Source organism: Acinonyx jubatus, chromosome A2 (assembly GCF_027475565.1).
Source record: "Acinonyx jubatus isolate Ajub_Pintada_27869175 chromosome A2, VMU_Ajub_asm_v1.0, whole genome shotgun sequence".
Taxonomy (NCBI): domain Eukaryota; kingdom Metazoa; phylum Chordata; class Mammalia; order Carnivora; family Felidae; genus Acinonyx; species Acinonyx jubatus.
This window is the reverse complement of record NC_069383.1, coordinates 23857647-23880552: the sequence shown is the minus strand read 5'-3', so window position 1 is coordinate 23880552 and position 22906 is coordinate 23857647. Positions and strand designations below refer to the sequence as shown.

General features: G+C 50.4%; 1 protein-coding gene across 8 annotated transcripts in view; it reads left to right on the top strand.

Moving 5' to 3' along the window:
• Positions 1–22906, top strand: part of CCDC136 (coiled-coil domain containing 136) — a 29419-nt gene extending 6513 nt beyond the window's left edge. For 2 of the 8 annotated variants that reach the window (XM_027075426.2, XM_027075430.2), the window contains 14 exons: positions 887–1210; positions 4016–4127; positions 4692–4860; positions 5103–5243; positions 5586–5744; positions 6009–6179; positions 6796–6981; positions 8624–8818; positions 9308–9535; positions 10980–11483; positions 11821–12042; positions 13169–13447; positions 14150–14449; positions 21162–22906. In XM_027075426.2, coding sequence (XP_026931227.2) covers positions 887–1210; positions 4016–4127; positions 4692–4860; positions 5103–5243; positions 5586–5744; positions 6009–6179; positions 6796–6981; positions 8624–8818; positions 9308–9535; positions 10980–11483; positions 11821–12042; positions 13169–13447; positions 14150–14449; positions 21162–21326 — 3155 coding nt within the window. In that variant the 3' untranslated portion in view covers positions 21327–22906. Of the gene's footprint in view, positions 1–886; positions 1211–4015; positions 4128–4691; positions 4861–5102; positions 5244–5585; positions 5745–6008; positions 6196–6795; positions 6982–8623; positions 8819–9307; positions 9536–10979; positions 11484–11820; positions 12043–13168; positions 13448–14149; positions 14450–16287; positions 16395–20718; positions 21040–21161 lie in introns of those variants that run through there. The other 6 variants (XM_027075428.2, XM_027075427.2, XM_027075433.2 and 3 more) reach the window with 6 other exon arrangements.

Here is a 22906-nt window from a genome sequence, read left to right as displayed (position 1 = left end):
CAGCCCGGTTCCCAGGCTCTCGGCTTCGCCCCGAAGGTCCCACGCCCCCTGGCAACGGGCGCTACCTCTCCTGAAACCGGGTGTGGCCCTTCCAACTCCCAGCCAGGGTCCGCCCCGCCCAGCTTTTGGATAAGCTCCTCCCCCTCGGGCCTGCAAACCTTGGCCCTCCACGGTGGACAGGCCCTGTCCCTTTATGCTCCAAATTGCGAGCTTTCATGGCTGAGGGAGACCTTTCTCCATTCTCCAGTGAATCTGAGAAAGCGGGTTTTTTTGTTTGTTTGTTTGTTCGTTTTAGGACCAGACCCCAGAGGGGAACCTAAGGGAAATTTGAACCCTAACATCAAGGATGTAGTGGGAAGTGAAGGTCATAGCCATATTTGGTTATCATGTGATGAGCCTGCATTTTAATTTCAGCTGTGAACTCTGTACATTATTAGGGGGCCAGTACTTCCCACAGGCAGTTCATGCGAGCTCGGAGGCTCTGTAATGTCTAAGGTTCCAGACTGAATAGATGAGAATAGTCTGTGTACATTTTTTTAGACAGGGAATTTTTGGAAAGACGAGGTGCATCAGTAAAATACTGTCAATTAGTTTTGGTCTTCAATGTAGACGCACCTAATACTTTTTGTTTGCAGTAGCCTAAGGTGTTGCTTTGGTGCCAGGCCTCAAAATCTCCCTTTCTACTGCACCTTACTTACTACATTCATTCTTCTTAGGTATTCCCTTTCTTCCATATCAGATGAAGCTATACTTCTCTAATGTGCTAGAGAGTAGGTTGAAAGTAGTTTCCAGATAATAAATAAGTCTGCCTTTAACTTTCTGCCTCTAGAACACGATAGATGAGTTTACTTCTCCTCTTGACCGTCCCAACCTTTGGACTTTGCAGGTGAGCTGCGGTCTCTACGAGAGGAGATTTCCTTGTTAGAGCGTGAGAAAGAAAGTGAACTTAAGGAAATAGAACAGGAGTTACACATAGCCCAGGCGGAGATCCGGAATCTGCGGCAAGCAGCAGAGGATTCTGCGACTGAACACGAGAGTGACATAGCATCCCTGCAGGAGGATCTCTGCCGGATGCAGAATGAACTCGATGACATGGAGCGCATTCGGGGAGAGTATGAAATGGAGATCACCTCCCTCCGTGCAGAAATGGAAATGAAGAGCTCTGAACCATCCAATAGTTTAAGTGTCTCAGATTTCTCTGAGATGCAAGGTATGAGAGGCCAAACCCTCTTCCTGGTCTGTCAGTAAAGTCAAGCAGAGAGAGTTATATGCAAGAAGATGGTGGAAGGTAGTCTTAGACCATGAATTGGGAACCTCTAGAAAAAACCTCCAGGTTGAATTTAAGGGAGAAAGGGAGAACTATAAGGGAGATGTCACACAACCAGTCAGTGGTGGTATAAGAAATAGCACTATGGAGATGTACCCTGAGAATTCTTCTTCAGAGAGACATTGGACGTTTGTTGATTTGACTGTGGGAAGGCCCTTTCTGAGAAAGTTTACAGTTCCAGGATGGGAGGATGAGGGGCCTGTCATCTTGGGAAACTTCTTGCTGCTCTGGCATCATGATGATTGCCTGGACTGCTTTATGGGGGGCCTCCAGTCCTGCTCCCAGGTCCTAGGTTGCTAATTTTAGGCTCTTTTAGCCCTGTCCAATGTAGAAGCTTTAGGGGACAACAAATCAGAGCACAAGACAGCTGGAGAGGAAAAGAGGTTATTTCCAGTAATACATGAGGTACTAAAAAGCTTAGAGCTCTGCTTTCAGACAATGAGTCTCCCGGCTAGTTGCTAGGATTCATGACATCAGAGAGTTTGCCTTTATTCTGAGGCTAGATTTATGATCTGGGTATAATGGGAGGCCCTGTATTAGGCCAGGTCAAGCAGAGGCAATCAGCAAGGAATCAAAGAACTGCAAATTTTCCCAGCTGTAACAAGCTTCTCAGAAGAGCCTTTGGACTGGTGGTGCCAGGAGAGGGCGGCCAGCACAGTGGGAAAGCTTGGGTCAAAGTTAAACAGAGCTGAATTCAGAATCTCAGTTCTGCTAATTAGCGGGATGAACTTGGCTTGGTTATTACCTCTCTGAACCCTAGTTTCTGTGTCTATAAAAATGTTGGGTAATAAAACTTCACAGCCATAGGGGATCCTGGCACAGGGAAAGGACCTTAGAACAAATGGAGAGAAATCTGTTGATTCCTTAGTTGTGACACATGGACTGTGGTAAGATGTTAACGTTAGGAGAAATGAGGTGAGAACTCTCCCAGGGAAGTTCGCACTATCTTTGCAATTTTTCTGTAAATCTAAAGCTATTGTAAAATTAAAAGTTTATTTAGGGGTGCCTGGGCGGCTCAGTTGGCTAGGCGTCCAACTTCAACTGAGGTCGTGGTCTCAGTTTGTGAGTTCAAGCCCCGCATTGGGCTCTGCACAGTGTAGAGCCTGCCTGGGATTCTCTCTCTCCCTCTCGCTGCCCCTCCCCCACGTGTGTGTGTGTGTGTTCATGCGCACGTGCACACTCTCAAAAAAAAACTTTAAAAAAAGAGAAAGAAAACCTTATAGTGCTATTTTTGGGATTAAATGAAATGCTTTGTATGTTGAAGTACTCATACAGTAACTGAATCTGAGGCTGAAACTATCAAGTCTAATGCCTAGCACGTGGTTGCCTTGTATTAAAGAATAGTTTCCTTCCTTCTGTGGTAATCTGCAGTATTCTAAGGAGTTTTGATTGGAACAAAGAGGGGACATTAGAAGTGAATTTCAAGGTGTTGAATCTTACATAGGTAAGATAGGCCTGTGTTCTAATAGAGCAAGTTAATATTCTTTAAATATCGGGGGAGTTGGTATTCTAAGAGAAGTAATTCTTTTTTTTTTTTTAATTTTTTGAATTAAAAAAATTTAACTTTTTTTTAATGTCTTTTTTTGAGAGAGAGAGAGAGAGAGAGAGAGAGAGAGAGAGTCCGAGCGTGAGTGGGGGAGGAGCAGAGAGAGAGGGAGACACAAAATCCAAAGCAGGCTCCAAGCGTTGAGCTGTCAGCACAGAGCCTAATGCAGGACTTGAACTCACAAACCATGAGATCATGACCTGAGCCTAAGTCAGACGCTTAACCGACTGAGCCACCCAGGCGTACCCGCGAAAGAAATTTTTAAGTTTATTTTGAGAGAAAGAGAGAGAGCAAGCATGGGAGGGTCAGAGAGAGAATCCCAAGCAGGCTTCACACTGTCGGTGCGGAGCCCGATGCAGGGCTCGAACTCACGAACCATGAGATCATAACCTGGGCCAAAACCAAAAGCTGGATACTCAACCAACTAAGCCACCCAGGCACCCCATAAGAGAAATAACTCTTAAATCACGAAAAAACAAAACAGAGGTGTTTGTGTAATTGTAACTTTAGAAAGTATTGGTTCCTGGTACTTAGGGACATGTTCTGCGACATTTCAACCAGATCTCTGCTGATGATTGAGGAAGATATGTGGGTCTGGTTGGGATGGGCTCTTCTGTCAGCAGATAAAAGATCATTAGAAAGAATTCTTGATTGCATGCAGTCCAGTGTATTTAGTGTGGTGGTGAAGTAAGTAAAAGAATGTTCAAGATGCCTGGGCTGTCTCTGAAAGGCCAGGACTGGCAGTGTGACATCTGGCAGTTCATGTCCCTCAGCTTTTGTACGAAAAGAGTAATAGGAAGGTAATCATAAACAGTTTGATGGAAACTTGAAATCCAGTGATCCAGAAACTCAATTAAAACCTTCATGAGCTCCTGAAATGTCAAGACTACCTTGGTTGGGGTTTTGAAGATGGACACACAGGGCAGATCTGGGAAGGTGCAAAGAAGGGCAGCTACCTGCAAGAGGACAAAGACACAAAGCAATGTGGAATTTTCAGGGCCCTGTCTTCTAAGCCGCTGCATGTGGTGTCTCTTCTGTCTTTAGAAAAAGAGAAGCTGTCAGATTTTGAGGCAGGAAAATTGGGGGCTGATCATCTGCGCTTTCCCCCTAGGATCTCACATCTCTCCATTTGTCTTCTGCAGAAGAGTTGCAGCAACTGCGGGAACGCTACCACTTCCTGAACGAGGAGTACCGGGCCCTGCAGGAGAGCAACAGCAGCCTCACGGGGCAGCTCGCTGATCTGGAGAGTGAGAGGTACAGCCAGCAGGCTGCTGGGGCTCCGTAGGACCCTGCTTTGGGCTTTTGCCTGCATAGAGTCAGTGAAGGCAGATGCCAGGCTAATGAATGTCCCTCTGCTCTTAGAGAGCTGGTCCTTTCCATGGTGTCCAAAGGGTATGGATGCTGCCTAGAAGCAGGCATGGGGATCCAACTGTCTCAGCACTCAAGTCCTAAAATTGAGTTTTCTTTCATTCTGGGAATTGGGGTCTGGTTTGCTCTCCCTGGAGTAGATCAGAAATGATTCCTTTGTGGTCTGCGTCTAATGGTGTAGGGCCTCCAGATTGGAGCTGGCCTGACACGAGGCCCGGCCTTGAGCCCAACTGGACTAGAACTCTTAGGTCTCCCAGAGCCAAACATGCCTTGATTGAGGTGCTAGGACTTTTTCTTCACCTGCTCAGCACGTTCATTTGGGAGATAAATCACAAGAGAAGGCTCTTACCATCTTTTGCCTAAAATAAAGACATCAGGACCGAGCACACCCGGCAGGCGATGCCAGACAGAACACTTTCCCAAACATGGCTCTGGGGTTCTGGATTACAGGACACGAAGAGCAACAGAAAAGTGGCTGGAGTCCCAAATGGTAAAGAATACGATGTCAGCAGAGTCTCAGACTTCAGAAATGGATTTTCTAGAACCTGACCCTGAAACCCAGTTGTTGCGACAACAGCTTCTGGGAGCTGAAGAGCAGATGCATGACATGCAGAACAAGGTAGGGGGACAGGCGCCTTTCTGCCTCTTTTACCCTCTCCTGGCCTGTGGCAGAGACCTCTCCTTAGGCATAGGGCTGACAAAGGAGGCATGTGCTATGGCAGGCGGTGGCGCTCTGGCATCTCGCTGGCTTGCCTGATGTAAATATTTCAGTGAAAAGAATACCATATTCTTCTAAGCCTCTTCTTAAAGTGCCTGTGGAACCTATACTCAATCAGCCCTTCTGTTCCATGTCCTGCCCAGTGTAAGGAATTGTGTTGTGAGTTGCAAGAACTACAGCATCATCGCCGGACCAGTGAGGAGGAGCAGAAGCGGCTGCAGAGGGAGCTCAAGTGTGCACAGAATGAGGTGCTTCGGTTTCAGACTTCCCACAATGCCGCCCAGGTAAACACAGCTGGGGGAAGGGCATTTGGGGAGGGCAGAAGGGCCTATGTGGAGTTGCTGCATCAGGGAAGGATGAACGCAGAGCACGGCTGTGCTCTGCTGCCTCTTGCCCTGCGATCAAGGGTATGGTCTGCTGGAGACCGGTTGGAGAAGTCACGTAGCATTGGCATCGCATTACAGAAATGGCAGTCATCGCTGAGTGTCTGCCTCAGAGAAGAAACCAAACCATAGACCCGTGGGAGCTCGTCAAGGTGTCTGCGTCTGGAAAGGAACCAAACTGGTCTGTAGAGGGGTCTGCTGTTTCTTGAGAGTAACTGTGCTACCCACATCCTCCCACCACAGAACGAGGAGCTGAAGACCAGACTCTGTGCCCTTCAGCAAAAGTATGATGCGAGCCAGGACGAGCAGAACGAGCTCTTGAAGGCACAGCTACAGCTTCAGACTGAGCTCCGGCAGCTCAAAGTCATGAAATCCACAGCCGTAGAAAGCCCGAGTGAGAAGGTAACAACAAAAGGAGGTGAGGGGCGACTTAGGTGCTAAGAGGTTTTGGGGCAGGTGGACCAGAGCAGAGAGTCACGGTAAGTGCCGCTGCCACCTGTGCAGCGCCCGGTGACCCTGCGGCCGCCCTCGAGTACTGCGCTAGATGAGAGGACAGCAGGGGGCGGGGACAAGTCGGGGCTTAGACCGTCCGTGCCTAGAGGGACTCTGGCAGAACCAGCGGGTTGAGGATCCCAGAGGTGCTGCCCAAAGCCTCCTCCCCCGCAGGAGTTAATGTGCCGGCTACAGAAGCTGCAGGTCCAGTACCAGCACATCACGTGCGAGAAGGATAAGCTGCTGGACGTACAGCGACAACTGTGTGGGGACCTGCGGTACCATGAGGCGGAGGTGCAGCGCCTCAAGGACGTCGTGGCCTCCTTCCAGGAGAGCAGTGAGAAGGTAAAAGAAACTCCAGGTGAGGGAGAATGTAGCCAGGTGGAGTCTTCTGTGAGAGCGATACTACCGAGGAGGAGGGGGCATGGTAGGAGTTCTGTGGTACAGCCATTGGAGGGGTTGTGGGGGGGGGGGGCGGGGAAGAGGTGCTTAGTAGAAAGGTAATCTCAGAAGGTCATGGTGCTTTCAGCTTCCTTTTTTTTTTTTCTTTTAAAGTTTATTTATTTTGAGAGAGAGAGAGAGAGCGCGCGCGCGCGACTGGGGGAGGGGCAGAGAGAGAAGGAAAGATGAGAGACCTGTGAGCTCATGACCTGAGCCTAAATCAAGGGTCGAACGTTTGACCGACTAAGCCAGCCAGGTGCCCCAGCTTCCTTTGTTTTTAAATCAGAAAATCAGCCTATTAAAAGGAAGCCCTCTTTCTTTCCCCACCTCCCCCAAAAGGAAGCCCTAGAAGGTCTCTGTGTGGAGCCCATTAGTGTCTGGTCCATCTTGGGTAGCACCTATTGGGATGAAATTGGGACTGGAAGGGACCGGGTAGGATCCCTTCGTCCCTGTCTGAGAGGAGAGAGTGCAGCTGCAGGGGCTTCTGGGATGATGGCGGGGCCTGCCTCCCCTACCCCAGAACGCAGAGATGCACACCCAGCTTCAGGAGATGAAGCGGCTGTACCAGTCCAGCAAGGAGGAGCTGGAGCGGCAGAAGCACATGTATGATCAGCTCGAGCAGGACCTCCTGCTCTGCCAGCAGGAGCTGAAGGAGCTCAAGACCACCAAGCCCATCCCAGAGGACAAGGGGAAATGTGCTAATAAGGTAATTGTGATTAAGAGAGGTGAGCTCTCCTGGGTACTTCCTCTGGAGAAAGGAGGTGTAAGAGCAGAAGTGAAGTCATCCAACCAAGGGGCTTGCTGAGCTCCCGGTCCAGTCACAGCTGAGCATGCAAGGCAGGAAACAGAGGCAGAGTCTCATGCTGGTAACTTTTAAACAGTTTGCCTTGATCTTGACTTTGAGTCCAAGCCACAGCTTAGTAGGAGCAGTATAGCTGGATCCGGTCTGAACACCTGAAGGTTTTGCACTTGATTCCATGTGTGTAGACATTTATACCTTGTTCTTCAAACTGTAGTGATATATTATCTTATCATTTGTGGAGAAGAACATGCACAAAAGCCCCTACACACAGCTTTTATCACCGGACCTAGAAAGGGAAGGTCCAGTTTTCTCAGGCAGATGGCAGATGTTCTTGTCAGATGACACGGTCTTGTGCCCCGAGTGCTGATTGGGTATTAGAAGGACCTAGGTTCTCCCAGGGTTTATGCTGTGACTTCAGAATAGTGAAGTTCTCTAAGCTTGAGTTTTACTCTCTTTAAATTGAACAGAATACTGCTCTTTTCTCACCTCCTTTAGTAATAAATCATGGTAGTGATAAATAAGGCCTTCTTTACTCATTTTTTCTTTTTCCATAGTGTGTAAAATGCGGGTCATTCTCAGTTACCCTGTGTTGAGCACTTTCAGCTCCTGATCACTGATAGGAAATGGAAGGTGTTAAAACGTGATGGAGAAAAGGCACAAGATTCTCCAAAGCTGGTGGAGCAGGTCACCTTGTGCCCGATGACTCGGTGGCTCTTTCCTCTGCCAGCAGCAGGCCGTGTCCCCAGAGAAAGGCCTCAGAAGACACAGAAAGGGGAGGCTATGTGGGCCACTCCAACAGTCTGCCTGCCTTTCTGCGCCCAGGCTCACATTTCCTTCTTCCATTCCTACTCAGTCTAGAGGCCCAGCTTGTCCATGACTTGCTCATTCCCTCCTCTCCTAGTAGAAGAGACTGAGACTGTGGGGAGGGAGGAGCACGCTGACACAGAGGCAGCTTTTCCTCTTGTCCTGAAACAGCAATGAGATGAGTGTGGTATTAGAAGGTTTGGGTTTTTGGAATCATGGGATAATTTAGTCTTCTCAACCCAAATTCAGCAGTCGCTCGTATTTTTCTAAAGATTTAAAAAGCTGATTATGAAAACAGAATGGGGACAGATAGGGTGAAGTTTTTATTGGTAAGAAGTATAATTAGGTATAAAACCAACCGGGGATAGTGACAGTGACGGGAACTAGAACTCCCAGCAGGGCAGGAGAACAGTGTGCACCGAAGGGAAGGGCCAAAGGAAAGGAAGGTGGGGAAATGGGAAGGGAGGGGCGGCGATAACCCTCCCCTCACAGGACTCTTGGGGACCGGGAGACAGAGTTTACAGCACAGCCAAACGCTTCTGAGCGGCCCGCTGGGGCTTCCCGTTCGGTGTCTAAACCCGTATGGGTGCCACGTGGCTTGGGACGGTCAGTCCAAGGGGACCGCATGGGGAGGGAGCCCCTGGCGAGCCACAAGAGGCAGGAGAGCACGGAAGGGCCCTGCTAGGCACAGTGCCGAGAAATACGGCCGAGTAACCACCGTCCACACCCGCCCCACCCACAGTGTGACACAGTGCTATCCAGACTGACAGAATTGCAGGAACAGTACAAGGCCAGCCAGAAGGAGTTGGGGCAGCTGCAGATGGAGCAGTGCGAGCTCCTGGAGGATCAGAGGAGGATGCAGGAGGAGCAGGGCCGGCTGCAAGAAGAGCTGCACAGGCTCCCGCTACCGTTCCCCAGAGCTGGTCTCTTGCGTAAGGTAACCCCAGCCAGGGGACGGCTGCTGACTATGGAGAGGCTGCTTTGAGAAGCTTCCCAGGTGCGACTGTACTTGGGAAAAAGAACAGGGTGGGGACTGAACCTTTTCTGAATCAGCCACTCCTTACTTGGTCACCGATCTCTTCGAGCCAGAAAGTTCACTCTAGCCGATTAGGGTTTTAAAGCTTAAAATACGCGTTGTGCCCTGAAACCTGTCCAGCTTTCTATTTAGAGTTTTAGTCCATCTGGAGAAAACTTACTCCGAGTGCGCTCTGTAAACTGCAGAATACCTGCAGACTTGTGAGATTGTGACTAGTCAGCCAGCAGGTCTCCATAGAAAAGCCACTCCCCCCACCCTGACCCCGTCCCAGATGGCCGTTAAGAGACCACTCAGAGACTCCCAAGGGAGGGGTCCCCAGCAGGAAGGAGGCACGGGTCTTCCCAGGTGGCCTCCACAGTTCCTGCCCGCTTCCTTCCCACCACCTCACAGAGTCAGGAGCTGCTTGCAAAGTTACAAGACCTGTGTGAACTACAGCTGCTCTACCAAGGCATGCAGGAAGAGCAGAAAAAACTGGTACAGAATCAAGAATGTGTGCTCAGAGAACAGTCAGACCTGCACGAAGAGCTACATCTTTTCAAAGAGGCTCGTTTCCAGGAAGTCTTCAAGAATCCCGATGATTCCAAATTGTCTAAGTCCTCCAAGTGTGGTCCTAACAAGGTAACCAGAACAAGAGGCAGGGGGACAGTTCTGGGGACGATAGCATGGTAGGGAAGAGGGTTCCGTGGAAGGGTCAGAGTTAGGAAGGCCTGTCTGGCCAGAAGTAAGAATGAGACTGAGGCTCTGTCCTTCTTCAGCCATGACCACCCACGGGCTCATTAAGATGTGGCTTTAGCTACGGCCTGAGGACCTCAATCAGATACGTGCCTAATCGAAGCGCTGTCAACACTGAGAACCAGGTGACCTGGGAATCTAAGCGTCTGATGATTTGATGCGCCCCTCCAGCATACCATTTTCCAGATTTATAATATCAGCTTAGTATTTGTCTGGATTCTTTGAGACTGACTCTAAGCATGTCATCCTTTTGTTATAAGCTGGCTGATAATTGACCAGTGCCACTTTTCAGTGACCAAAACCTATGTTGGTATGCTGCATGAGACAGATCTGGGACCATTCATTCCCAAGGGAAGAATTCCTAACATGTGGCATTCTTGCTACTGACCACACTGTCTTCATGAAAACTTTGGTAGCAATAAGAGCCACGTCGAGGGGGGTTGGACCAAAGAATCCATGCATCTCAAGCACCAGGAAGGGGTCACGCCTCTGAGGTCATGCTGGTGGAGAGTTCCACATAAGTCTGTTCAGGATTATGGGATGCATTTGGTCTGAGGTCTCAGGGTTGGCAAGGAAGAGCAGGGGGACAGTTTCAATCTAGGCTAGATCTGTTCATTCAAATATTAGCCTCGATAGGGAGAACAAGGGAATTGCAGAGTCCAAGCTGAGATTTGGTCAGATTCAAGGGGCATCAGATTTCGGCCTGGGTAACACAGAGACCAGGAACCAGGTATAAAATATTTCCTTAACTGATCAGATCTCATCCTGGGCATCAGCAGCCAAGAAGCCAGGCCCAGAGGGCCTGGGAAACATGCCCAGAGGCCAGATTCAGAATTGGGGCAGGAGGTACAGGGCCTTGTAGTGAGACCTTAATTCCAGGTCCCCATCTGCTGAGGGAGGAATTCTTTGTAGGCTCAATTCAAGGCCAGGGCTGATTTTAGACTTGGGGGCAGGGGAGGGGACTGAGCCCCAAGATCAGGATAATGGGTATATCCTGACTGAGAAGAGGGGAGGGGAGGGAGCCAGAGTGTTCCTGCTACCCACTCAGCCCTGCTGCCAGGAGAGTTTCTAAACCAGAGTTTAGAAACCAGCAGAAACAGGAGCCCAGAAATCGCAGAGTAGCCGCCCTGGGGGGATTTCCCCCCAGTGAGCAAGAAACCGACACATGCCAGTAGCTGGGGGCTGTTGAAGACCTAGGCTGTGGTGACTGGAGTGTGGGTGTGCAGGCCTCTGAAGTGTGCTGTCAGATGTCTGCCCCAGGAGGGGCGCAGCTAGAAGCGTGGCAGTGTCTAGAGTAATGACAATGTCTCCCCCCGCCCACTCCTGGCAGTCCAAGATGATCATCGCCCAGATACAGGCTCTGCAGGGGCTGTACGAGAGCACTCAGACCGAGCAGGAGCTACTGCAGCAGGAGCAGGGCAGGCTCCTCGAGGAGCGGAAGAGGCTGCAGGCCGACTTGCAGCTCTGCCTGGAAGAGATGCAGCTGCTCCAAGTCCAGTCCCCTTCCGTAAACAGGAGCCTTGAGTCCTACCAGAAGACCTACGGCGGCATGGCCGCCAGCACCGAGTACGATCGTAAGAGCTACGGTAGCAGCGTTGATGACAGCGAGAGCTATCACAAGAGTTACGGTAGCACCCAGGCCAGTGATGAGAGCTTTCTCAAGAGCTACGACAGCAGCACCAGTACCCACAAGACCTGTGATAGGAATTACAGCAGCAGCAGCAGCAGCGTCACCTATAAGAAGAGTTACGGTAGCAGCAGTAGCTCTGACACCTGTTACAAGAGTTACGTCAGCAGCATTGAGGATGAACCTGCTGAGCCCGAAGATGTAGAGGTAAAAGTAGCCAGATGAGAGGTCTCACAGGGACAGAAGGCTCTTGTCCTATTCAGAGAGAAGTCCATCAGGGAAAGGTGCAAGAAGTGAGGTGGGCAGCGGGGTCGGAGGTGAGCTGGGTAACTCACTGGAAATGAATGAGGTGCTCCATGTGTCTGATATGGAGATGCTGCCATCACAGTGCTGCTGCTTCGTGGGAAGAAGTACAGAATTCGCCCCAGGGCAGTTTCAGATCCTTGTGGCCATTATTCTGTACCCACAAAAAGGCCTAGCAAAGAGAGCGGGCGGAGGGCAGGTGCTTCTCAGGGTGCAGACGTTACTCCCCCACCCTCCGCAGCGCTGTGAGGACATGGTGGCCAAGGTGTTGATCAAGCTGCAGGGAGTGCAGGCCATGTACCAGCTCAGCCAGGAGGAACACGACCAGCTGCAAGAGCGAATGAAAAAGCTGCTGGAACGGCAGAAGGAGCTGAAGGAAGAGCTGGATGCCTGTGAAAAGGAATTCAAGGAGTGCCTGGAAAGCCGCGAGAAGCCTGTTGCCTCCTCAAATGACAGGAACGAGGTAACGGCTGTCTGGGAGGCAAGGTTTCTTCTAGGAGCCCCTAGAGCCAGAGGAGGTCCTAGGTCCTGGCCATTTTGGAGAGGCTGAGGAAAGAGGGCCAGGAGCTCACTGCTTGCTCTCGCTCCCAGGAACGGAGCAGGGGCTGAATCCCAGGAAGCTGGGCAGTCTGCTGCGTCACTGGCGGACATTCCTCAGGTGCTCACTGTCCTGAGAGTTACTCACCAGGACTCTCAGAATAACTTTTCTCTTTTTCCTTTTACCACTCTTCTCCTTTGCCGTGTCCCAGAGCACTTCTATAGAGTTGTATTTTTTTTCACCTTGAGTTATTTTTGGGTGTATTGGTCTTGTGTCTTCAACTAGACTGTGAGCACCTCAAGGGCAGAGCCTTGCCTCCTCTTGGATCTCTTATAATGCCAAAAGGTGGCCTTGGATCTCTTATAATGCCAAAAGAGGCCTTAGATCTCTTATAATGCAGAAAGGTGCCCTGCATCCATGAGGAATGGGACAGAAGGCATCATTTCTGTCCTAGAGCAGTCCACAGTCCAGCAGGGCTCACTGTATATGCGTGGGAGAGTCTAGAGAGCAATCAGCCTGTGGGCCTAGGTTGCTTAGTATCGCTACCTACCAAGGAGCCTGTGATGCCAGAAGTCGGGAAAGACGAAACCAGAGGTTAGGGAGCAGGATTGGAATGTGCCTCTGTTTCCAGGGCGAGGCACTGGAGCCCAGGTACACTCTGTGGAGTGGACAAGAACACGGTGTCTTAGGCAGTTGTACCTATTCGAGAACTTGCTTGGGTGAAGCAGGTGTCTGTAATAAAGTCCTGGGGTTCAGAAGGGGTAGCCCTCTAGCTATTCCCCGGAGAGGTCACAGTAAAAACATAATTTAAATCCTCCTTTTTTGAAGATGTTAGAGGTAAATCAGCAGGGGCCTCAGGTTAGAGAGAAACTATTTGCGGAACCGCTTTAGAGGCTCGCCTTCCGCAGGTTGATGTTCCCTCTCTCGCCTACTTCCCCGAGGGCCTCAGCAGGGGAATGTCTCGGCAGGATGGGGGCTGAGGTTACCTGTGAAGATGACAGGCTGGCCGAGGGGGTGGTGCTGGGGGTGACTGGCGCTCCACCACCAACAGATCAAAGAGCTGCAGGCCAAGCTGCGGGAGCTGCAGCTGCAGTATCAGGCCAGCATGGACGAGCAGGGGCGGCTTCTGGCCGTGCAGGAGCAGCTGGAGGGACAGCTGCAGTGCTGCCATGAGGAGCTGCGCCAGCTCAAGGAGAGGTCCTCTGTCGCCACAGAAACCAAGGGAAAAAACGGCAATAAGAATATGAACAAAAATGCCAACGGGGTTAAAAATAAAAAGGTGACCAAACCAAGCCTGGACGGCTCTGAGTACAACTGTGAGGACGAGAAGGTGAGTGATAACCCTAGTGCCCAGATAAGCAGAAAGGCAGGGGAGACCTTGGGAAGAAAAATCATCTGCACCACCGTTTCGACCAGGTGAGGTATTTGTAGAGAAGCTGCTGGTCTCTCTGACGTGTTAAGAGTAGTTCCCTCTTGGTAGCAGTTGGGTACTCCCTTTTCCGGTGAAGTTTTTTAAGGGGAGTGGAATACAGACCACTTCGACCTGGAGGCACAGCCCCCAAGGCCCATCGCCCCTGGGTTGGACGACTGCTCCAACGAGCTCAGCCCAATCTTCTGGGGCCCCTTTTCTTCCTGGGTTATGTGCCCAAGAGAGGGACCAAATGGATGAAGAGAGAGGAATTTATTCAGAGCAGTTGGAAATAAGTGAGAGAGGATTGGGTAAAATGGGAGTCACAGTTGCCCTGCGGGGGTAGGAAGTAGCAGTTGAGGGACAGAGCTCAAGAATGTAGCTGTGGTAGCTGTCTGAGATGGCCGATGGCCAGTGGCCAGACGGCTGTGTGGGGCCCGAGGCTGGGCATGACTGCCCTCCGCACTATGCGCAGGGAGAGACCTGGTACCAGAACGTGGGGCTGCTCACGCACCGTGACATGCTGGGAAGCAGGGTGCTCTTGAGATAGTCCAGCTTTGTCGTGAAGGGAGTCATCTTCACAGGTAACCGCAGCCCCCATCCTGCCCTGCCTCCACCCTGCAGAGTCTGGAGGTGGTGCTCTACTACAAGGCCAACCACACGGATTTATATGATCTAACAAAAGAGGAAATGGAGGAGGGAAAGAAGGAAACCAAAGAGGAAACGAAGCAGGAGTCCTGGGAGGAAGTAGCTTCTCAGGCATCAGACCCTGCCGAGGTGAAGTCCACGGAAGATAAAGAGGGGGCTTATGAAGAGTCCCAAGAGCAGGGGGGCAAGGAAGAAGACAACAAAGATGAGAGTGACGACACTTGCCCTGAAGCTTCAGAGGAAAACAGCCCCCTCAAGCTTTCTGAAAACAAAAAGGTAACCGCAGTCCAAGACTGGATCAGGTGGGAAGTGGGCTGTCGGGCTCAGGTGCCCGAGGATGGACTCCTGCAGGAGGAGAAGCCGGCAAGCCCTGAGGCGTGGCGCTCAGGGACAGTGGAGATGAGCCGGGAGTGGCGGAGACGGTCTCTCCGTGGGAGATGGCAGGCTTAGACCGATCTGCTGTGGACCTGGGTCTCAAAGATCCCTTTTCTGGAAACCAGGGTGGGCTCATTGCAGTCTGACCTCCTTTCATCTATGTGGTAGCGCTTGTTCCTTACATCAGGAGGGTTCTTCACCCTTCATCTAGCGCTGCGCTGAGAACGCGGATGGTGTGAGATCTAAAGGCTGTTTGTCAGCCTGGGCAAGTCGCTCTGTCCTGCTTCCCCAGGGTGCCCTATGAGGTTGACCTCTGTTGTTGCTGTTAGGGATGTGGGGAGGCTGGTGTTGCTTGCGGGCTCCGTATATCACAGGGGCATGAGGTGGGGAGCTGGGGGTGGTCAGAAGTAGAATATTTCAGTCTGTACGGCAGGGGCGTTGACCAGTCTGAGGAAGGGCAGCCAGAGCCCTAACCAAATTAGTTGCTAGATCTTGAGAAGTTGGGATGGGAGTTTCCTGGGTGATTTACCAATTGTACAAAAGTGTTTCTGTGTTTTAACTACTGGTACATCTGTACAGGAATGTACCAGCTGAATTCCTGCCCTGGTTGAGGTTAACTGGGGGCTCTGATTCCTTGAAGAGTGAGTACTTCCTGAATAAGTCCTTGGTTTGCACTACAGGCTCTTTCCATCTCTCTAAACACAGGGGAAGAAAATAAGTCTCTTGTGGTGGGACATCCCAGTCAGCTCTAAGGCTACCTGGAATTTTCTGGTAGCTCAGCAGTTGTCAGCACTGGCTCACAACCCAGCGTGCAGCTCTCTGTTGACCTTGTGTCAGAGAACCATTACTTAGGATGTAAAAAGTAGGAGCAGCCGCATCCTCTTCCCCAGTGTTCTGTTTCTTTGAATTCATCGTATTCCACCACACGATGGGTCAGAACCTCCTAGATTTCCTTGTCTTCGGTGCCACATCTCTAAATGTCAAAGCGGATTCTTGTACTTTGAGGTCGAGCACGTTCCTCGTTGGCTACATATGGAGGTGTCCCTTTGCCTCCTAGGTCCTGCATCTTTTGCAGGCAGGTCTGATGGCATGTGTGATACTACCTGCAAATTCACTTTCTCTCTGGAAGATTGTTGCAGTCAAAGAACTAGCACTTCTCCACCGTTAGCCTGGTTTAGTGCATTTTGTCTCACAACAACGGCATTAGACTCCTAGGGGGTCACAGGGATCAGAGCCCAGAACACCGAGACTCGGTGGAGAGCAGCCAGAACATGTGGCCTCACAAAGGGACAGGTGGCCTGGCAGGAGACTGGCTCTTCCCTGAGTGACCTAGAAGTGTGCATCCTCCTCATCTGGAGAGCCCAGCTTTACCCTCGGAGCTTCACTTTTCCAGAGTTACTGACCTGCAAGAAAGGTCTAGTGCCGATAACCCCTGCTTGACAAGATGTGAGAGGGGTATGACAAGCCAGGAAACGACCCACCACCTGATTCAGACCTAAGCAGCTGCTTAACCCGTTCAGGTTTGCATCTTCCGCAGGCCGCCAGTGGGAAGAACCAGGCCCGGGCGCAGAGAGGAGATGCGGCTGCCCTCGCTACCTGTTTAACCTCTTGATCTCTTTCTCTTTTCCCTTTGTTTTCTCATCCTCATTATCCATTGGATTCATATGTTTATGTCTTTTTATACCACCCCTCATCTCCTGGCCTCTCCTCGTGCTTCCTTCTCATTTGATATGTCGCAGCCATCCCCTGCCCCCGAGCCCCCCATCTTCTCCTTGCCTCTCGTAGGCCTGGTGGTCATATCGGCTTTGCTCTGGTGCTGGTGGGCCGAGACGTCGTCCTAACGCAGGTACTGGTATCGAGTCCTCTCCTCCTGAGGGGTAGAGGGGGGGTGCAGGTTGCCCTGGCCTCTCCTCTTTCCTTTTTCTCTCGCTTGCTTGCTTCTTGCTTTAGTCCTCTGACAACAGATTACTCAGGGCTGAGTTTTCGCCCTGGCTTCTCCTTGGGCTACTGCAAAGCCCGTAGCATCCCCGAGCACGTCTTCCTAACACACAGCGAGTGGGAATGCATATCGCTGACATGGCTTGAGTTTCTGTTTTCTGGCTGGGAAAACTCTGGATGATCCCAGCACTGTTGCCACTTTCAGAAATGCCTGACCACTTCTGATGAGCTGATGTCTGCCTGCAAGGCTGGCCTGGGTGCTCTTTGTCTTTGTTTAGCCCCAGAGCCAAGCTCTCGACTGCTGTCGCCACCCAGGACGGCAAAGTAAGGAATCGCTGCCTCCCCCGTTGAGTGAGAGAGGAGTTCTGGAGAGCTGTGACCAACCCCAACCCTAATCCTAAACCCCCTCTCAGGGGCATTTGGAGGAGGGCAGCCTCAGTTTGTCCTTCAAACATGGTGAAAGTAGAACAGAACCCCCGCCATATTATGTGCTTTCTGCTGAGAAGTTCTCTGCTTTGGGACTTCTGGTCTTCAGAAAAATCAGAGCAAGAACGCCAGGAAATGTTTTATAGGTCTCTCTTTATCCATTTTGGGGGCCAGGTTCTATTGTAATTGCCTTCCCAAGCCAGGCTTTCTGGAGAGAAAGTGGTACTGGTGAAAAGAATGAGGTGCGAGGATTCTCAGGGCACCAAGGCTGACATATTCTGGGCACCTTCCACTTGGCTGCGGTCCATGTAATCTGGTCTGTCAACAGGATACCAAATTTAGGAGGCAGACTGTGGTCTTGGGGCCCAAGGTAGAGCCCTAGGGTTCCACCTGTCTTCAGAACCCATCAGTTGTTCTCTCCTGGTCCGTTCTGGCTCCTTTCTCCTGCTCCCCCCCCCACCTCCACCACACCTCCCCTTCCCTTCTCACCCCTGCAAATGGAGTGGAGCTGGCTTAATGCACAGGTTAGGGTGGCAGCTGAAGCTTATGTTGGTAGCACTTTCCTCCTTCCTTTTCCCCTCAGATTTTCCCCTCTTTTTCCTTTCTCCTTCCTCGTCTTTAAGGCACTCCAGTTATTGACTCCTTTAGTGACAGGGTCTCTCCCTGTGCCTGTTCTCCCTCTGTCCACATCCAGATTTCTCAGTCCCTAGGGGAGGAGACCCAAAGCACTCAGCCGTAACCTTTCTCCACCTCAGCCAGGCGCAAGCAGAGTGAGAGGAAAGGAAGTCCAGGGTCAGGGTGCTCTGGGGAGCCTGGCTGTGCCTCACTCTGCAGCTCCCCGTCCAGGAGCTGAGTGTAGTACTGTAGGAACGTGGCCGACAGGTGGTCAGAGAACCTGGCCAAGTCTGTCCCTGCCTCGTACCGCTTAGTCCCAGTAGGCAAAATGCATAATCAGAGTGTTAATTTCTTCAAATAAAAGCAAAGGACAGTAAAATCTCTGCCTTCCTAATGTGAAAATCACCTGAGTTCATGTTTATGAAAGTGTTTCATAAATGATAAAACACCACAGAGATAATTTAAAAAGAAATACACTTAACATAATACATGCTCTGTGCCAGGCACTGTTCTAATTACCTTATGTATATTAACTCATTTAATCTTTGCAACAACCCAATGAGGCAGCTTTTACTATTTTATATGTAATACAACTAAGGCATAGAGAGGCCAAGTAATACAGCCACCGAGCTGTGAGGTGGATTCTAAAGACTGATGTTAGCAACAGATAGAATTCCAGTCCTGCTTCCCCCTTAACCATCTCTCCTCATTTTGAGCAGTTTTCCTTGGTTGCTTCCATGTAATTAGGAAGACCCCACGCTTGTCTTCACACAGCTTCCAATCGCCTTAGCCCTCTTGACAACTAGAATCAAACCTTGTTAACTTCCTGCATGTATTATTTACAGAGCTCCTTTGCATGTTGCATGTGCTAAGCATCCTCCCCCCATCCTCTACCTGCAGTTGGTTTTTTGGATCTGAGGCAGAACTTTTTATTCATCCCTATTAGGTATAGTCCATTGATGTAATCTGTGAAGTTTTTTGTTTGTTTGTTTGTTTGTTTGGTTTTGAGAGAGAGAGAGAGAACATGTGAGCACATGCACGAGCAGGAAAGAGGCAGAGGGGGAGGGAGAGAGAGAATCTTAAGCAGGCTCTATGCCCAGCTCAGAACTCGATCTCACGATGTTGAGATCATGACCTGAGCCAAAATCAAGAGTCGGATGTTTAACCAACTCAGCCACCCAGGTGCCCCTGTTTTTTCTTTTTTTAATCTTGACCCTGTGGTTTCAAATTACCCATTTCCCTGCCAGCTCTACACCCTCCTCAGGGGTGACCAGCCCACCTCCATATGTTCGCACACATTAAAGTGAGGGCCGAGCCTCTGGAGTGTTGTCTTTTCCAGGCTCTCTTTTATCTACCTCCTCGGTCACTTAACAAATGGTCACACAGCAAACTGTGCAAGCACCCTACTTTTATTTCCTCCTATTCTCCCCAAGATCATGGAAAATCTGTCAGATGTCTCAGTAAAGTCTAAAACCATTTCTTTGATCTGTCAACTTAGTAACCCAGGCTGAAAGGAAAGCCTGACGTGACTTACCAGCCCTCCACTCAGCCAGTCTGGAACTTGCCTCTGGTATAAAGGGTACCAGTTCACATTTATGGGTCCAGCTCCATAAATGTCCTCCTTCAAGAACATGAGACTGACATATGTATGGATTTAATGTTTTTATTTATTTTTGAGAGAAAGAGCATGCAAGTGGGGCAGGGGCAGAGAGAAAGAGGGACAGAGCATCTGAATCAGGCTCTGTGCTGACAGCAGAGAGCCCGATGTGGGGCTGTGAGATCATGACCTGAGCTGAAGTCAGACACTTACCTGACTGAGCCCCCCGGGCACCCCTCGACTGATGTTTTTAGCAGTATATATTAGTATATAAGCATCTGAGCATGTACACATTTTTCCTAGCTTCCTTTCCAGTTCTTTTTTTTGTTTTGTTTTAATTTTTTTTAATGTTTATTTGTTTTTGAGAGAGAGAGAGAGAGAGAGCAAGCAAGGGAGGGCAGAGAGAGAAGGAGACACAGAATCTGAAGCAGGCTCTAGGCTCTGACCTGTCAGCACAGAACCCAACGCGGGGATCGAACCCACGAGCTGTGAGATCATGACCTGAGCTGAAGTTGGATGCTTAACCAACTGAGCCACCCAGGCGCCCCTCCAGTTATTTTCTTACATAAATTACTCTCTGTATCTGCTTCCAGCATTGTTTCGCTTTCCATTTCATTTGTTCTGTTCTTTTTGGTAACTATTTCTACAAATGTGAGAGATCTTGCTCTTTATAGTTGACCTAAAATCCTCTTCTTAGATCCATTATTCTCTAAGCAAATGCTTTCTTAGGATCAATGGGCTATACTCAGTTCTTACCTAAAATCATCCTTCTGTTATTACACCATAGCTATGACTCAAAACCCAAATTCTGTCTTTCAAGTAATGCAGTAAGAAAAAGTAACAAAAATAGAAACTATTTCCTAAGTATGTATTTTCTTGTCCAGGATTTCATGTTCCCTAAATGATGCTTCTTTGTTGTCCCACGAACCAGCAGGATTTGCTATGGTCAGTGGAGTCTGGAAGCCTCAGTGCACTGGCACATGCTCGGGAAGTCAGTCAACACACTGGTGACCGGGGATGTTTTCAGGACCCTGGCATTTGCCGCCCAGGGCCAGTGACTGGCTTCCTTGAGTTTTCTCAAACCAGCAGCATTCTCCACAAAAGGTCCGGGCTGCCTCTGAACCTCATATTTGCCTGCACTCCACGGTGCGCCCTTTATTTCCCCTCAGTCTTACCATTTTGACCGAGTTCATTTCTCCTGTATAAAGCCAGTGAGGCACTTCCGCTTTCCCCAGAGGGCCCAGTTTACCCTCTTTTTCTTGCCACGGCGCTTGATCCTTTCTCATCGCAACCATCTGGATGCTCTTTGAAGTCTGGCTCCTGAGCTGGCTTCTACACACACGAACGGGTATTCTCTTCATTCCGTGGGGCCTGAATACACGGAGTCACCTCAGGTGATACACATAGCGTTGTTCCAGATACCTAGTGCTGCCGGGACTAGGACTGCATTGTCTTCAGCAGTCACCCAGGAAGTGAGAGAGACCCGGACCAGGAGGTTCCTGATGTCTCTCCAGCGCCAGTAGGCAGGGAAACCTCTGGCTTAGGGAAGGGTTCAGAAGGCTGGGCACTCACCATTTGTCTTTGGTCCCCACAGAACATGTTTGGGATGTGGAAGCCTATCGTGTTCTTGGCTATCGCGGCTGTGGCTCTGTATGTGTTACCCAACATGCGACCGCAGGAGTCAGAGTTCTGCCTCACGGAGTGATGGCAGACCTGGGCCAGCCTCGGGGGCAGATCCCCAGCGGCCGCTGCCCTCACACTGTGCCAGAGTCCCCACCCCACCCGTGTGTCCCGTGTGTCCCCATCTCCTCAGCCTCAGTCACCCAGGCTGGAAAGGTCATGGGGAGCTGCTGGCTGCCATCTCCTGCCTTGTATAAGAACCTGGGTTCCGTGTAATTAAATATCAACCTAATTACATGAGACTCTGTGGCCTTTTATTTGCGAAACACCACAACACAACCAGAACAGAGCAGTTCCCCTTTAACGGGGTACCTCACATACGGATTGGGCTCCTAAATATGATTTCTCACCCTACAGGTGACCTCAGAGATGAGGGTGGCTCCTCGCGTTGCCAGCCAAATCGCAGATGCATTGGTCTGCACATATAAACCCTATCTCCAGCAGCTCATCCGAACACAGAGAAATGGAATGAGCTGGACACTGTGTGTGGGGGGGGGGGGGGGGCAAGTGACTTGCCCTTAGGTCCATGCCCACACCCATCTGCTGTGAAAAGAGTGCCCTGAGAAGATCTGCATCTGAGCCTTCGTGGCTCTGCCCTTGTGATGCCTCATGGGATTCGCTCTCAGAGAGGACTTACTGTCATGCAGAGTCTGACGGTGAACAGGTGGCACACTCAAGAGCCTTAACTTGAAGAGTGTTTAAATGAAGGGACTCTGTACACAGGCAGAGTTAGAGAACCAGCAAGGAATAGTGAAATCCCCAGATACCAGCAACAGTGTCTCCCATCACAGACCTGAAGGAGAGGGGAGGAGGGCAGGGCTAGAGGACTGGAAAGGGGCCCCGGACCCACAGAAGGGTACGGCCCTTGTCAGAGCCTGACACCCTCTCCCCCCACCTGTCTGTTTCCTAATGGCACTTCTCATTGGCTGATCCCAGCTGCGAGCCAGAGAGCAGCGATGCCCAGGTGACACAGGTCGGTCTCCTGGAATTCAGAGTAGGGCAAAGGATGGAGAGGGGATCAAAGTGGAGATAGAATGATAAGGATAATTTATGAGTGTCCTTGGTTACCGTCGTTGCTGTGGAACCCTCTGTGATTGGTTGTTCCAATGAATGTTTCCATAGGAGAGCCCTCAAGTGCATTCATAAGCCACAGTGGACAAAATGGCGCCATGACCGCTGGTTTCCCGGAACGCCTCTCTGCCTCTTTTCTACCTGATGCCAAAGGAGTTTGTTCCATTCACCCAAATGTCCGAAGTAACGTACCTATAGAGCATGTACTGTAGTGGGCACTGCTAAGCATTAAATGAATTCACTTCTTCCCCGGCCTTTTCCTAGGGGGCCTGGGGCCAGTTCTAAAATCGTGATCAGTCACTGTAGTAAACAGGGCTGCACCTAGGCAGATTGAGGGCATTGCCACGCATTCCTTTCTCTCCCTTTAAATGACTCCTCTTTGAAGGCAGTGCTGATTTGGGGTGGCCTAGCTCCTTGCAATTCCAAGTGTGGTCCACAGACCAGCAGCATCAGCGTCGTTAGCTTGTTAGGCAGTATCTCAGGCCTCACATCAAACCTACCAGCACAGAATCTGCATTTTAACGAGGTCCCCAGTTGATTAGTATGCGCACTAGAATTAGAAAACTGCCCTCAGCGACATTAGGTTGTATGTGCTCAGTTGTAACCTAAATTGAAGAAATTCCTTCACAACCCATCCGGTACCACTGGCCCCTTGCTGTTGAGTGTAGGTAGGGGGACCCTGTTTTTAATCCACTTTAGTCTGGCCACCAGTCGGCTGGAGAACATATGTGGTGGAAAGGACTGGAAGATGACTTACCAGTGAGGATCACTGATTTAACTTGGAATTAGAAGCCAAGATGGAGGCCACGGTCCAGGAGGCAGTGAGCCTCCAGTTAGGACTGCATCCCATCCTTCCCAGGCCTGAGCCTAGAGCCTGAGCAATGCGCAGGAAAGTGGTCCTGCTTTTCTTCCCCCAGCCCTTTTGCTCATTTTAGAAAGCCGTCCTCTTCATCATTTGGGTCTTTGTGCCTCCTGGTCTTGTTGATATACTGTTGCCAGAATAAAGAGGACTCTCTGTGCTGAGTGTGAAA